The 17,007-nt window shown below is 38.4% G+C and overlaps 1 protein-coding gene across 8 annotated transcripts in view; it reads right to left on the reverse strand.

Moving 5' to 3' along the window:
• Window positions 1-15,380, reverse strand: part of USP47 (ubiquitin specific peptidase 47) — a 62,982-nt gene extending 47,602 nt beyond the window's left edge. For 2 of the 8 annotated variants that reach the window (XM_070763059.1, XM_070763024.1), the window contains exons 1-5: window positions 15,039-15,324; window positions 7,789-7,848; window positions 3,584-3,787; window positions 2,208-2,321; window positions 1,394-1,532 (exon numbers count right to left, since the gene is read on the reverse strand). In XM_070763059.1, the coding sequence (XP_070619160.1) occupies window positions 1,394-1,532; window positions 2,208-2,321; window positions 3,584-3,787; window positions 7,789-7,848; window positions 15,039-15,077 (556 nt within the window). In that variant the 5' untranslated portion in view covers window positions 15,078-15,324. Of the gene's footprint in view, window positions 1-1,393; window positions 1,533-2,207; window positions 2,322-3,583; window positions 3,788-7,788; window positions 7,849-15,038 lie in introns of all 8 variants that reach the window. The other 6 variants (XM_070763050.1, XM_070763015.1, XM_070763075.1 and 3 more) reach the window with 4 other exon arrangements.
• Between the last annotated feature and the right edge of the window lie 1,627 nt (window positions 15,381-17,007).

A 17,007-nucleotide genomic window follows, 5' to 3' on the forward strand; every position in this document is an offset into this window, starting at 1 on the left:
CTGCACTGGGCAAGACAACGGACAGTTCAAAGGCTGCAATTTCTCAGTGCTTGAAACCTCCCAGGTAGCTCATTGATAGCAGGAGGGAGAAGAGTGAAAACTCCTCAGACCACTGCATTCCCAATAATGGAGCTGGATCCCCTATCTCTAGATGTCAAAAGCGGCATCAATGGAGGGGGAGAGCAAACCCTGAGTTAAGCCACCCTTCTATGGGTGGCATAGAAGTCAAACAAACAAATAAATAAATAAAATAATCTCCCCCATCATGGCGGAGCCAAGGGCCAGACCCCGAATAGTTCAACTGCAGTGAACAAGCTAAGGCTCTGACCACAAACCACCTGGTTGTCAGGTGTCAAATTTGGTAACCAGGGAAAAGAATCACTCGTGGGTTTATTTATTTATTCGATTTGTATGCCGCCCATCTCCCAAGGGACTTTAGGCGGCTAGGACTCTATGGTTGAAGAAAGCCAATTAAAACATTAGGAAAGTCAAATCCAGACTGCGATGACCACATCTGTCCTGACTGAGAACTGAGTCGTAACGAGATTCCAGGCAAGGCGGAGCACCTAAATTCAGATTAACAGACCCAGTCCTCAGCTGATTGGATGAGATCAATCCATTCTGGATGATAACTCCACTCATTATGGAGAATGGGTTTTTTCTAAGTAAGAATTATTATCTTATTAGTTAAATATTAAAAAATAATTGTGTGCTGTTGTTCTTCTCAGAAATTACCTGCATTTTATTAAATAGAACAAAATGAAAGCTTTACCTATGACCAAGAGTGATGTTTTTTCTTGTTTAAATAATAATAAAATTTCTAGCACTTACAACAAGGATGGGGTTTTTAGAGATGAAAGTCAGTGATTATAAAGCAAATCACAAGGTTGTTAAGCAAATCCAATCAGCAAAAATTGCTGGAAACTGGCAAAGTACAAATCATGGTCACATGACTGTGGATGGTGTACTGCAATCAGTTGTAAATGCAAGCTGGTTGTCAAACATCCCAAATGCAATCATGTGATAGTGGGGTGGTGATGATGCAATGGCAGTTGCAACTACTAGAGCGAATTATTTTTAACTTTTTAAAAGCCTGTCTAATTTTATATGGTCATTAAATCAAAGATTATCTGTAACAATCTGCAGGAGGAAAAAATAAACCACATCTCTTGTGGTTCTGTCACTTCTCCTTACACACCTGCAATATTCTTGAGAGCAATCATAATACCAGTAGTTCTGCAACCCTTATCCCTCATTCAAAATCTTACATGAATAGTGGGATGTACAACTTGTTCTCCTACACTTAAATTATTTCTAAGACAGTTTTATAAGTTATTTTAAGATAATATAATATTTCTATATCCAGTGGAAAGAACAAAAGACATCTCCATACCTGTTTCCGATTTGCTCAGAATGGATGAATAAGAGTAATTCTGACTGACGTAATCACTGGAACAACCAACTGAACCTTCTCTTGGTAAAGGACCTATAAATCTATCAGGATTATGGTCATTTGATCCACCAGATTCCTCCTAAAACAGTGGGCACATCTATTAATGTTTCAAGTTTATAAAAATAGTGTATTAAAGAAAGTCCATGTTCTCACAAGACATTTCATAATAGGAATCCCATCTTTGACATTACAGGGAGTTTCAAACAAAGAACAGAAACAGATGGGGAACTGAATATAGAGTGAATCTAAGCAATGATTGAAAGTAGTGCCTATACTGCTTTTCCTATCTATAGAACTCCTAACACATGAGATCAAACATTTCAGTATTTTTTTTTAAATAGAGTCATTAAACTTAAGATTCCAAGAGCCAAAATAGCTATCATGAGAGTGCCAACAGAACTGCACCTTCTTGGTCTAGCTCTTTAGGTTCTGCCTAAAATGCAGTACACAGCTAAAGAGTGCAGAAACATTGCAAATATTGAACATCCCAACTCTGGAAACTTCTGTTTCAAGATCAGAACAAGAAGCTTCTATTTAATCAGTTCAATCTGAAGTCATTAGTATGCTGTTCCATCTGTATTAGAAATGTCTGCTCTTCAGTGTATGTTTGAGAATCAGACTGGTTTTGTTTCTTAGAAAGGATTTACTTAGTGGCAATGAAAATCAAAGATAAGCATTAGAACACTCAGAACAAAAAGAAAAAAAATCTTAACATGTGATAAGACAAAGAAGCAGCAAATTAATATGGCATTACCAATACCACTTGAGGTTGTTCTCCATCTTTATCTGTCAAATGCAGAAAATTCTTTTTCCCAGACTCAAAACCAGCATCAACAACAGATTTATCGCTCAAATGATCCAGTGGTGTCTACAGCAAAAAAAATAATTTTTAAAATTATAAAATAGTTTATTAGAATTGTGCACATTCCTTTAACTCTATAAAAGTAATATAAATGCACTGAAATATCACTGTCAATTAACAAATTTTCTTTATGTTCACCATAAATTAGACAACAAAATATTATTCTTAAAAAGAAAATCCATATTTCTCAAGATTATCAAAATTAAATAACTTAGACATTTATTATAATATATGCTTGTCTGCAATTTAATTTACAATGGTTATTTAATAAATCTAACATACTGGAATTTAAATACTAAAAATAAACTTCACAGGTATTAAAAGTGCAATATATCTAAGACCTTTAATGAGAAGCTAAAATAATGAAATTAGAGGTCAGAGCATTTAACTCATCACTTTCTAATTACGGTATTTTATGCTTTAAATATTGATTTGATCTTATTAAAAACAGAAAGATAAAAATACATTAATAAAAAATATTCCACTCCATTCTCATCATTTCATAACAGATGTTCAGGCTTTATACCATAGACCAGAGATCTCCAAACTAGGCAACTTTAAGACTTGTAGACTTTAACTCCCAGAATTCTCCAGCCAACATAGTTTGGGGACCCCTGCCATAGACCAATGATGGCAAACTTTTTTCCTTAGGTGCCGAAAGAGCATGCATGCACTATTGCATGTGCGCGAGTGCACACACCCATAATTCAATGCCTGGGGAGGGTGAAAACAGCTTCCCCTGCGCCCCCCCCCCCCCGCGAGGTCTTCTGGAAGCCGGAAATGGCCTGTTTCCCAACTTCTGGTTGCCCAGTAGGCTCATGTTTCACCCTCCTCAGGCTTCAAAGGCTTCCCTGGAGCCGGGGGGAGAATAAAAACGCCCTCACCCATCCCACTCGGAGGCTCTCTAGAAGCAAAAAATACCCTCCCAGAGCCTCTGTGCGAGCCAAAAATCAGCTGGCCGGCACACACATGCACAGCTGAGCTAGGGCAATGTCTCGTGTGCCAACTGATATGGCTCTGTGTGCCACCTGTGGCACCCGTGCCATAGGTTCGCCATCACTGCAAGACAAACAAACTCATGGTATGCAATAGATGAATTTAAGCAGATAATTGGCAGAAACATTTTAAAAGATAGATGTTTTCAGTAGAGTTTGCCATCTATTTTTTAATGTCTTGATTTTTTAAAAAAATATGCTAATGTGAGAAATACCATGAAAATGAACAAAAATATTGTACAATGCCTAAAATAAGTAGATATTTGTTTTTACCGTATTAGCAACGTTGACTCCATTTCCCCAAATTAAATCAAATGTTCCATTAACATAGCCCACTTTGGAGGCTATATCTTCAAACAGTTTTTTTACTGATGTGGAAGCTGGCACATTCAATGTGATGCGCTCATTCACTGTCTTAGTATTGGTAGTATCTTGTATTATACAAAGCACTCTAAGTTCATCAGCAGCATTTTCAATCTGAAATGAAAGGAACAAATGGATTACAAAAGTATAATCTGTTTTAGAAAGTCATTTTTCTTAACTATGCAATTTCAGTTTTTAACACACATGGATCACTGTAATTTAAGAAATCTAAACAAATATGAACATTTTTCAAAAATAGAAAAGCATCAACAGGTTCCCTTGAATACATCTATTTGGTCCTAGCTGTCTTTGTTAAGTATACAGTATAATCCAGGCTCTACAGTTTCAACCAGAATATCAGTTAATCTATTTTATAATATCAATTCCTATAAAACCTAAATTATTTGATGTTGATTGTATTGAAGTTCATGACTATGATATATTCAAATGTAGCACAGACATTCTATATTAAAACACCATGCTGGATTAAGCTTCTAATTCAAAGAAAGATATTGCATAAATTCCAAAACCATAATAGTTGTGATTTTGTGATTCCTATGCATATGTTCCAAAAAACTGGTTTGATGCTTTGTAAACCAATTATTTACATTAATTGCTTTAACAGTGTAATGAACGTTTTTTAGATTTTTTTGTTACATTTAGATTAGCAACTGCATTTATATCTTATAATAGTTTAAAAAAATACAACCATTCCAACTCATTTTTTTAATGTACCCCCATTCTGAAAATTTGTAGAAGATGTTTTATAGATGGCGCCGGCAAGGTTGGCAATGATGTTTAAAGATAAGTCAGCCAAATGTTGGAAATGCCACCAGATAGTTGGGTCTTATTATTTTACATGGACATGTATATGGATATGTAAAAGCAAAAATAAATAAATAAAAAAATGGACAAAAATACAAACATGGCTGGAAAAAATGATAAAGCATTATTATTATTATTATTATTAATTAGATTTGTAAGCCGCCCCTATCCGTAGACTCGGGGCGGCTTACAGCAATGATAAAAACAATATATAATGACAAATCTATTAGTTAGACTCTAAAATAACAATAATACATTTAAAAAGTCTAAAAAACAAGAAACCCCAATATATAAAAAACATACATGCAGTCATATCATACATAGAAAAACTACATAGGCAGGGGGAGATGTTTCAGTTCCCCCACTCTTGACGACAGACGTGGGTTTTAAGGAGTTTACGAAAGGCAAGGAGGGTGGGGGCAGTTCTAATCTCTGGAGGGAGCTGATTCCAGAGGGTCGGAGCCACCACAGAGAAGGCTCTTCCTCTGGGTCCCGCCAAACGACATTGTTTAGTTGATGGGATCTGGAGGAGACCAACTCTGTGGGACCTAACCGGTCGCTGGGATTTGTGCGGCAGAAGGCGGTCTTGTCCGGTGTCATGAAGGGCTTTATAGGTGATGACCAACACTTTGAATTGTGACCGGAAACTGATCGGCAACCAATGCAGACTGCGGAGTGTTGGAGTAACATGGGCATATTTAGGAAAGCCCATGATTGCCCTCGCAGCTGCATTCTGCATGATCTGAAGTTTTCGAACACTCTTCAAAGGTAGCCCCATGTAGAGAGCGTTACAGTAGTCGAGCCTCGAGGTGATGAGGGCATGAGTGACTCCCGGTCCAAATAGGGCCGCAACTGGTGCACCAGGCGAACCTGGGCAAACGCCCCCCTCGCCACAGCTGAAAGATGTTTCTCTAATGTGAGCTGTGGATCGAGGAGGATGCCCAAGTTGCGGACCCTCTCTGAGGGGGTCAATAATTCCCCCCCCCCGGGGTGATGGACAGACAGATAGAATTGTACTTGGGAGGCAAAACCCACAGCCACTCCGTCTTATCAGGGTTGAGTTTGAGTCTGTTGACACCCATTCAGGCCCCAACAGCCTCCAGACACCGGCACATCACTTCCACTGCTTCGTTGACTAGACATGGGGTGGAGATGTAAAGCTGGGTATCATCGGCGTACTGATTTAAAACCAGAAATATTTCTGTTGGGGATTTTACCTGAAACCTACAGTAAATGGAATGCATATCATGTATTGACTGCAGCTAGAATTGTATTCACATAAAATTGGAAAAGTGAAGAGATCCGTACTGATCAGAATGTGATTAATAAATATTAGAATGTGCAGAAATGAATAGATTGACGCTTGCAATTAAGAAGTAAGAACAAGCTAAATATTATATGACATGGGAATTATTTTATTGATGGTTGGAGAATAAAAACAGAAGTTAGAAATAAGAGAAGGAGATATAAATAAGAGAGATGTAAATAATATGATGATTATTATGATTATTATGTTTAATATTACTATTATATTCCAATTAAAAGATAGATTAAGAGTGAGAAGTGAATAGGTTTAGCATGTTAAATATTAGCACTGTAAGATTAGAGAATTTATTTATTTATAAAAACAATAAAAACAATCTAAAATCTATTCATATTCTTTAGTAGCCGGATCAAGGTGTATCAAATTGATCAGTGGCCCCAGGCCTGCCAGCAAATCCAGGTCTTCATAGCCTTCCGGAAGGCCAGCAGAGAGGAAGAAGTATGAACCTCAGCGGGCAGCTGGTTCCAGAAAGCTAGCACTGCCACAGAAAAGGCCCTCCCCCACGGCCCCACCAACCAATATTGTCTAGCTGATGGGAACCGGAGAAGGCCAACCCCGTGGGCCCCTAGCGGTCACTGGGAGATGTGTAGCAGGGTAAGGAAAGCAAATTCTCAATATGGTATTAGAGCGGTACCTTTGCTAAATTAATATCAATGCAATGAATAGTTATAAATATTATTACTTCACAAAGATATGTGTACCCAGTAGACACACTGTTTAATGGAAGATGGAATTATTACATTAATTTAAAAAAATATGTTAAAATGTTTTTAAGATGTCTTCAAAGGCAGTTCATGTAGAAGAAATTGCAAAAATGTAATCAACAGATAACAAGAGCCTAAAAGAACATATTTAATTCATCTCATTCCAAGGTTAGTGTAGCTCTTGGCCACAACTTCCACCTGCCATTGTAGCAGGAGCTACAAGACGAGACAAAGGGAAGGAGAAACCTTTGGCTGCAATGGAAACTGATTTCCCTCCTCCTGCAGAAGCTGATTTGCAATATGGGTGAGCTGTGCTGGGATGAGAAAGCATCTCAACCAACTGCCATTCCATCTCACTGGAATGAGGTTTTTCCACATCTGGTCCTTGAAGCCTCGTCTAAACCACCCAGTCAACATTTTTACCCAGGGAGATATAGGAGATAATCTACATTTTGATACCTTGCATATGCTAATGGATGACCTCCATACAAAGTTTCATACAAAGGTCAATATAGACGAGGGGGTGGATAACAGCAATAACAGCATCTCATTACAAGTAGTCTTTGTTTATGACTGTTTAGTTATGAAAGTGATAAAAAAGTAATTTTACAACCATTCGTCACATTTACAACCACTATAAAGCAAAGTTGAAATGAAATCATAAGTATAGTCGCAATTTCACTTAGAAACCACTTTGCTTAATGAAAGTGTTCTTACTCCCAATTATGATTTAGAGAAATCCAATGTCCAACTGAAAGAGCAGAAATATTTGTGTACTGAAATATAAGTGTGAGCACTGTAACTTTTGGGAAAAGTTGAAATAAAGCACACATGGTACTTTCATTAACTATTTTTTTATACTTCATATTTGTCAGTTAATTGAAATACAATTTAATATAGAAAATAAAGATGTTTTGACTAGAATTCCAAAAATAATATTAGAGCAGTACTTTTTGCAAAGTTAACTGAAAAACGTGGACAATTTTAAAATTACGTTAGTATAGGTTTTGAAACCGTAAGGTTCAAAGCTGAAGTCATGCAAATTATGATTTATTAGAATTTTCAAAACCATGCTTTTTATTTTTGTAGATATTAAAATGAAGGCTCAGAATTTCATATATGATACCAATCTTCTTCTACTCTTAGAAACATTAAAAATTAGTACTCTAATGCATTTGCAAACCATTTTATTTTCTCGTGCATAGTGCTAATTTCATGCTATCAAAACTGAACTGTTTTAAACATTCACTTCAACTAACTACCTGTGAAAATTTCTTCTTCATTTCATCAAATATATTCTGTCTGCATCTCCAAAGCATTTCCTAAGATATATAAACATAAAATAGTTTGATTATGCTATCACATATTTACTTAAAAATTCAGCTTTTAAAGAAGCTAACTTTTAGCCAATGTAAAATTCATTTTCTCACACAAATTAATATTTAATATGTATTAAAAAAGAAGAATGGTTAAATTCTACAAAAATATATGGGAGTATAATATGGGTCTAAAATGCTAAGGGCATACAAAATTTATTAAAAATTACTAAAACATATTTGCCTAACTGAAGACACTGGTATCCCACATGAAGTACTAAAATTCCTAAAATACTTATGTACAAAGTTGGTCAGGAAAATCCCAAAATGTACTATCAACCCTAGTACAGTATTCTATACATTTGAAAGAATTTGGATAGCTTTCTGAACAATACAAGCAGCAATTCATTTGTCACCACCATCATAACTGAATGGTCACCAAACAAGTCAACTGCTCCAGCAGACCTTCTGGAATAACCTTAATGTTCCTCTGGAACCCAACCAGTTCCACTAGCTGTCTGGACTGGACTAATATAATAATCTAGCCTTCCTGTAGGGAGGGGTGTGCAACACTAGAGAATTGCAAATTCAGAACTGTGATCTGATTATGACAGAGGAGAAATCAATCTCCCCCAAATCCTCAACACCCTACCACTATTCAGACATAAATAAAAGGTCACATGTATGGCCACTATTATACATTGGCCATGGATAATTTGATAAAGGCCCATGGCTGTCACAATGGGCATGAACTTCCAAGTCCACACCTACGGATGGCAAGATGAAGCCCCTCAAGACCATAAATCTGAGGAACTCCACCACTAATTTGGAGTCAAGGAGATCAGAAAGGAAGATTACTACACAGAAAGGCAAACTGGGAGAACAGCAATAATCACAACTAAACCCCAGAGCCCAATTTAATAAATAGAATCTCACATCCAGTAATCTATTGGATAGTGCCCCTGGATATCTCTCAAGTATTTTGGATGAGCACTGCCACTGCACTGAGGTCACAGCTGATGCTATAGCCCAAACCCAACAAGGCATATCTCAGAAAAGGAAAACTCTCATTTTGGTCCTATCCTGATTTCAATGATACACGCCAGGTCAGTGCCCTTGAAGCAAAAATTGCACCATTGAGCCCATGGTTTGATGACTGTGTTAATGCCAAAAAAGCTCTTACAGGTTTATTTATCCAATATTATGTTGCAGTGACCTCCTCTAAAAGAAAAGATACAAACAACTTCTGACATACAACAAAAAAAGAAGCCATAAAAAATAACTGGATCCAACTTATTCAAGCAGTCGAATTCAATGGCCCATCCTCATTTGAGCATATCACATCAAGCTTCCAAAAAATAGTCATTCCATGGTGGACTGTCACATCACCCCTACAGGATCCGGAAGGCAAGTCTACATGGCATCTCTGTTATAAGTAGACATCCTAGCCAAACTAAGAATATTTGCCAATATGGGCACCAGTGATAATGATAGAGATCAAGAATCTTGTTGCTTAATGAAGATTACAAAAGTCCCTAGAGATCTAATCAGTTCAGTCCATTAAAAACAATTTTGGGTTCTATGCCCCACCCTGGCTTCATTTTATACCTATATCAACACCTATGGCTGAATCCCCAAGGATTGGGGACTTTTAATCTCTCTCTCTCTCTCTCTCACACACACACACATATAAAATACATACACACACACACACACACACACAGAGTGATCCTGTTAATTCCCTTCATTTTTGCTGGCGCTGCTTTGAATCCCAGCAAGGGGAGCCTCAGGGAAATCCCCGCGCTTCGGCTGACAACGGAAGTCTGGAGATGGGGTTTTCCAGCGAGGGGAACCTCAGGGAAATCCCTGCGCTTCAGTTGACAACTGAAGACCGGAGGCAGGGCATCCCGGCGGCGGCAGCTCGGGTTCGTAAAGTGAAAATAGTTCAAAAGAAGAGGCAAAAATTCTTAAGTACCGGGTTCGTATTACGAAAAGTTCGTATGAAGAGGGATTCGTAAGACGAGGTATCACTGTATTTCTTAAGCAATCATTAAAGTGAGAAAATAAAGTATCATACGCCATGTTATTATGATTACACATATATGGAATAGTGTATTTTTCTATTTTCCAATATATAAAAATACTTCTAACACTAGGTCCATAACCACACATATTTGAAAAATAAACTCTGAATTTAAAAATGTTTTTATAATTTGGCAGAAAATTTATAGTTCATAAATTCAAATGTTATTTCTCAATAAACAAACATGAGATTAATTTCAAAGCAACATTACCTCAAATCAAGAAAACCAGAAAGATAAAAGTATTTAACACTATTTCTTTATGTTATTAATAGACATAAGTAACTGATTTCTTCAAAATATATGATTTGGGAAAATTATTTCCTGTTTTCCCCAGAATCCTTTTCACAAAAAGGGAAAGCATTTTAAATCCTCATAGCTCATGCTGTTTAAATTGATAGTCTAAATGCTATCTTTTATAACTAGAAGCACAATGATCATAGCCAGACTCTGCCATTAATCATTCCAGCCTAGTCTAGTTATCTATAATTACTGCCAAATGCTCCCTTTGCTTCTTGGATACCAAGTAATGTTGAACTATTATTCTTTTCTCTCATTTAGTAAATATCTGTGATCTATGTATGTCTAGATAATCATTACATATTATTATGATTTTGAACTTTATAGGCAGAGTTGTCCATTACTTTTAAAAATAAAAATAAAAAACGTCCATGCTATCATTTAGTACATTACTCAAGTTGGACACGTTCCAGATGGGTGGACTTCAATTCTCTGAAGTCCCCGGTTAGCATGGTCACTGCTGAAAATTCTATAAACTTAAGTGCATATACCTGGAATGAATACCTGGAAGTTGAAGACATAGATATAATACCAATGTATTGAATTAAGGTTTAAGATAGAAAAATGCTAAAAACTGCTGATTAAGTTTAAAAATAATACTACAACATCAAGATAAACAGGATGTAACAATATGGTGGATAAGGTGGAATAACAGGAAAATACTGTTTACAGAAACAGCTACCTTATGTGCTTTTTTGAAGTTATGTATTTACATTAATGCCATAAAACAGATGTATTATACTGAATATGGTAGTAAGTTTAGAATCAGGATTCCAGTAGAGCAATGAATTGTGATTATATGCTGTGTCACCATCCAAATATTAAAGTCCAGTCCCCAGTTCTCTCTGGTATCAAAATAGTCAAACATGACACTATTTTTATAGTAAAATTAATTTTATATTAATCTGCCACACATCTATAAGTTGCTTAAGTATCAAAACCTAACTTAAGATTTCTGCATATTTGATTTGATATGCTACTGTGCAAGGGTATCGACAGTAGTTCTATATATCTTCTTTTAAAGTGGTAACATATTTAGTCTGATGTACCAGTGATATCTACAGATAAGTAAAACTTTAAACTGTACAATTTTCTTTATTAACATATCTACCAATCTGAAATTTGCTTAGGAGAACCAGAACTTACAGGTATAAATAAAAAAGATTTATTTATCCATTTTCTGTTCCACACATCTCACCTAGGTGACTCTGGGCAGTTTACAAATAAAAAAAGTATTAAATCAGGATAAATCAGCTTTCCTGAGAATTATGTTTGTCTATACAGTACTGTTTTTTCCCCCCTATGATAAAGTTGGAGATGGAAAGTAAGCTGAGAGTCAGTTTGATGTAGTGGTTAAGGTGCTGACCTAGGAACTAGGGGATTATGAGCTTTAGGCTCCCTTTCCTATAAAAGTCTTTGAATCAATCATTCCCTTACAGTCCAACACACTTCACAGGGTTATGTGTATAAACTAGGAGGCAAGGAATTTAGGTAGGTTTGTCACTTTGGGATGATCTAATATACTATATATAAAAAGGATAAAAATCTAATAATTATTATTTACTAAATCATGTCCAACTCTTTGCAATTCCATGGATCATAGCATGCCAGGCTCCCTTGTCCTACACTGTGTTCCAGAGTTTACCCAAATTCATGTTGTCTCGATAATACTATCTAACCATCTCATAACTTATTTATTTATTTATTGGACTTGTATGCTGCCCCTCTCCGTGGACTTGGGGCAGCTCACAACATATCAATAGAAAACACAATATATAAATACATCTGAATCCAATTAACATAAATAATTAGTTTAAAATATTCTAAAAAGTTAAACATTTAAAAATCATTCATTCAGGTACACACTGCAACCATCCTACAGATTCAATGGCCAGAGGCTGGGGTCTAGTGACCCCAAGCCTGGCGGCATAAATAGGTTTTCAGATTTTTATGAAAGGCAAGGAGGGTGGGGGCAGTACGAATCTCTGGTGGGAGCTGATTCCAGAGGGCCAGGGACCCCACAGAGAAGGCTCTTCCCCTAGGACCTGCCAAGTGACATTGTCTAGTTGACGAGACCTGGAGAAGGCTGACTCTGTGGGACCTAACCGGACGCTGGGATTCATTCAGCAGAAGGCGGTCCCATAAGTAATCTGGTCCCATGCCATGTAGAACTTTATAGGCAGCTAGTGCAGTCTGCAGAGTGCTAGGCAAACATGGGCATACCTTGGTAGGCCCATGACTGCTTGCACAGCTGCATTCTACACGATTTGTAGTTTCCAAACACTTTTCAGAGGTAGCCCCATGTAGAAAGCATTGCAGCAGTCAAATCTCGAGGTGATAATAATATTACAGGTCAAATACAAGATGATAAAGTTTCAGAGCATAATGCGCCAGATTTCATTGTGATTGAAAAAAAGAAAGTGTGGATAATACCAGACGATGCAGAATAGGGGAAAGAGAATTGGAGAAGTTCACAAAGTATCAAGATCTGAAAATCGAAGTTGAAAGATTATGGCATAAATTGGCAGTGGTAATATAGTGATTATCAGCAACTAAGTGTCATATAAAAATAATCTTGCATAGCACTGCATTGAGAAAATTTCCATCATTCAATTACAAAAGGTCATATTGCTTGGAACGACAAATATATTAGATCAGTACATTATGACATCTTAGGTTCCTGGGAAGAATTCAAGGTGAATTTGAAGCCAACACTGGCTAAAGATCTGGCAGCTGTAATAGCCAAAGAATACAGTTTATTGATATCACTATACTAAGAAATGCAAAAGTTGAAGAAAAAGAACTGGAAAAAATTACAAAATATTGCGACCTGGCTATTGAAACTACACGACTATGGATGAAACATATAACAGTGACACCCACTGTCATTGGGGTGCTTGGTACCATTTCCAAAAATTTCATAAAATGCATCAAGAAATTGCAGCTTCCTGCAATAACACCAGCGGAACTGCAAAAAACTGCACTACTTGGAATAATATATTTTAAGAAGATATTTGGTTGATACCTAAGATGCTGGTAGCAACCTGTATCAACTATTAGCACCAATCAGTGGTATTTGTGACATATTTTTAAATGTTCACTTGACTGAGTTTCATGTTTAATGAATAAAAGAGATAATAATATAGTCCTAGTAGTACTGGTAGTGGTAGTAATAATAATAAAGTAATAATAATTATAGTATTAATAGTATAGTAACAATAATAATCAATGACCATTAGCACCCGTCAATGAAATTTGCGACACATTTTCAGTTGACTGCGTCATGTTTAATGAATAAAAGAGATAATAATAAACAGATAGTAATAAGTATTACTTCTCAAATAAACTTTCAAATTACAAGGGACAAGTATGAGAACCACAAAATCTTATTTCAACCCTGTGATCTAAGCATACATGTGCATTGTGCTTCAATGGCAGACAAGTTGAATAGATAAGATTCCTTGAAAATATAATATTTGACAGCTACAGCTCTATGTGGAACACTTCTGTGATTGCTGCTGCTTCTACTACTACAGTTCTGTTGTTACTGTCTATCAAGTCTGATTCCCAGTGACTGCAGGAACAAGTCCATGCAGTTTTTTTTCTGACAACATTACCAGAAATGGATTGCCAGTATCTTCTTCCTAGGGCTGAAAGAGAAAGTCTAGCTCAAAGACATTTAGTTAGCTTTGGTGCCTAAAGCAGGATAAAACTCAAAGCTTTCCTGGTCCCTCAACTTCTAATCCACCATCTTAACCACTCCTAGACCACTCTGACTCCAATCCTATTACTTTATTACACCATCCAATTGTCCATAAAACTACCTCTGATAAAATCAATAACCTTAGCGCACAGTGACACTCCCCAAAGTAAACGCAATTTAGAAGTCCATTAAAACTCATTTCAAGGGCCCTGCCATAGCCTGGGAACGCTGGCAAGAAGAAAATTCGTTTTAATAAATGTGGTAGCAATCTCAAGACTATATAATCCTATATTAAAAAATAAAAAAAAATAGAAAAAATAAATAGAAACACTAAGGAGTTGGGCGGCCTAGAAATCCCATTAATAAATAAAAAATAATCCACAAAACTCATTTTGGAAAACTAAACGAAAAGGAAGCTCCTCTTTCCAACAGTCTTTCAACTTTTATCCACACCTGCAAACCCCTCCCCCCACCTGCGTCCAAAGAGAGACGATCTATATATTTTTTCTTACTTTACGACGGTTAGTTCTTACTAACCCATCAAGCCTTTCCTCCCGACCGAGGATGCTTTCTCTCTCTTTGGTGGGCCGAACGTAAAGCCAGCAAAACCGCCCTGCGTGTTAACTGCTCTTCCCTATCAAAGTTGCCCTTGAAGAGGGGGAAAAATGGAGGGGGGGGGGAGAAATCCCGACTGACAACCCTTTAAATCTTTAGCTTCCCGCGACTGACAGCTCTTCTTCCCTCACGACTCTAAAGCCTCCGGTCGGCCACTGCCGCCTCTTGCTTGCCGAGACCTTGTTAAACCGTCCTTTTCCAAGCGCCTCAGCCGCAGGGCCTTTCCAAGTGGCCGCTGGGGCCTTTCTTTCCCTCAGACGCCGCTGGCTGGGAGCTACCCGCTTTCTCTCTCCGCCCGACCTTACCGGGGCTTCGCAGCGAGGCCGCCTCGAGCACGGCCGGCGAAAGAGCGCCGAAGCTCCCTCTATTCTAACCGCGCCGAGGAAGGCCTCCGCCGGGCGCCTCTTCGCCCTCCCGCCGGCTTCTCCGGCACGGCCTCCCGCAGGCGCTTTCTGGCCCTGTCAAAGAAACAGCGTGCGCGAAAAAGAGCAACTCACCTCTTTAGGGACCAGCTGGTTGTCTTCGCTGGGCACCATGGCCAGTGGCGCAGCCAGCTTGGGGCCGGCGTGTGTACGGGGGGAGTAGGAGGACTCGGGCGGGGAGTCGTCGTCAGCAAGAAGAGCCTCCGGAGGAGGAGGAGGAAGAGGTGGTGGAGGGAGAAGGCGTCGCGGGGCGTCCCGGGAGACTCATCCTCATATTCCTCCCTCCGCTTCTCTCTTCCCCCTAACCGTCCTTTCTCCCCCCCCTCCCCCTATCGCCCGGCCCCTACCCTTCCACTCAGCCAAGGCGCCCTCCCGCCCCCTCCCCTTTCTCGCCGTCTGCGCCAATCAATGGCAAAATGGCCGACGACAAGTTTCTCGCGAGAAGTCAGCCAGAGTTCGTTTCTCAAGGCTGCTCCGGTTCAGCACCCTCACCCCACACCCCTCCCCCGCGCGTTCGGCGAGGATCCGAAACGTTCCGGCTTCTCCAGAGTCTCACAAGTTTCTTCTATATATTCTAGTCCAACTTCTCTTATATTTTGTAAGGGGCGTCCATAAGCCTACCGTCCCTGTCCTACTGTCCTCTTTTATCGTTAACCTTTTCCTTACAAGCTGCTACTCTCCTATACATATTTGACAAATAAATAAAATAGAATATAACTAATTAACTAACGAGCTAACTAAATAAGCAGTTCCGATGCTGTGTGAGTGACGGGGAGGCGCGCTCTCTGGGAAAAGAAAAAACAAACACGACTTCGTCTGCTGATTAAATAAACGCGATGACATCTATTCCTCTCAGGCGAACAAGCGCACTTTTTTGGGAGGTGGGGAGGTGGGAGGATTTACTACCCGTGACCAGTCCCTTTGACGTTCACGTTAGGATTCCTACCAAAGTTTCCATATTGCACCGTTCTCCTAGGAAAGCTCTATGCGTGCCTACAATGTGTTGCTCGGGATTAGTTTGCACTAACAATTCAGAGTTCAATTATATGCGCGCGCGCACACACACATATTTCAAGTGCAAGTACAGTAATGGGAGAACCTTTCCGCTTTATTTAGCATTGACTTGTTTAAATGATATGATTACATGTTAACTTTTACAGTAAAGGCTGGTCCTTTAAAAAAACCAAAACAATCGAGATAATGTCGTGGTTGCCGTTTGGAAAATGTTTTGCAAGCTCTAGCACAGTGTTTCCCAATCTTGGCAACTTGAAAATATTTGGACTTCAGCTCCCAGAATTCCCCAGCCAGCCAGGAATTCTGGGAGTTGAAGTCCAAATATTTTCAAGTTGCCAAGGTTGGGAAACACTGCTCTAGCAGACCTGCATTTGTTTTATCACGCATTGTAATCTCACTTTTTCGTTCGGACCTGTCAAAAAGGTAAGGGAATCTGCTCCCAGGCATCCTGCGGGTATTCGCTCTCTTTCGTTTTTTTAAAATAAATTGGATTGTCCCAAAGGTGCTTTTTCAAGAGGCAACCGGACTTTCTTGTTTTTTTCTTTGAAGGTGTTTTGCTTCTCACCTAAGAAGCTTTTTCAACTCTGACTAGATGGTGGGGTCAGAGCTGAAGAAGCTTATCTGATGAGAAGTCAAACGTCTTCAGAGAAAAAACAAAAAAAAAGGCTAATTGCCTTTTGAAAAAGCACCTTTGGAACAACCATGACCAGGATGACCGAGAATCTCCATAGACATATAAACTGGGTTTATATAACATGCTGATTCATAATAATTTGTGCAGTCTTGATTGTATGACCCCCACCATTGTGGTTTGTGAAGCACTGTTTATAGTTTGAAATACCCGCAGGATGCCTGGGAGCAGATTCCCTTACCTTTTTGACAGGTCCGAACGAAAAAGTGAGATTACAATGCGTGATAAAACAAATTGTGCAAAGCCAACTAATACAGATTTTTATTGTATAAGCTATGGTTAATAACAATAGCATTTAGAGTTATATACATTCACAGTGCTTTATAGCCCTCTCTAAGT

This window comes from Erythrolamprus reginae, chromosome 1 (genome assembly GCF_031021105.1).
Source record: "Erythrolamprus reginae isolate rEryReg1 chromosome 1, rEryReg1.hap1, whole genome shotgun sequence".
Classification (NCBI taxonomy): domain Eukaryota; kingdom Metazoa; phylum Chordata; class Lepidosauria; order Squamata; family Dipsadidae; genus Erythrolamprus; species Erythrolamprus reginae.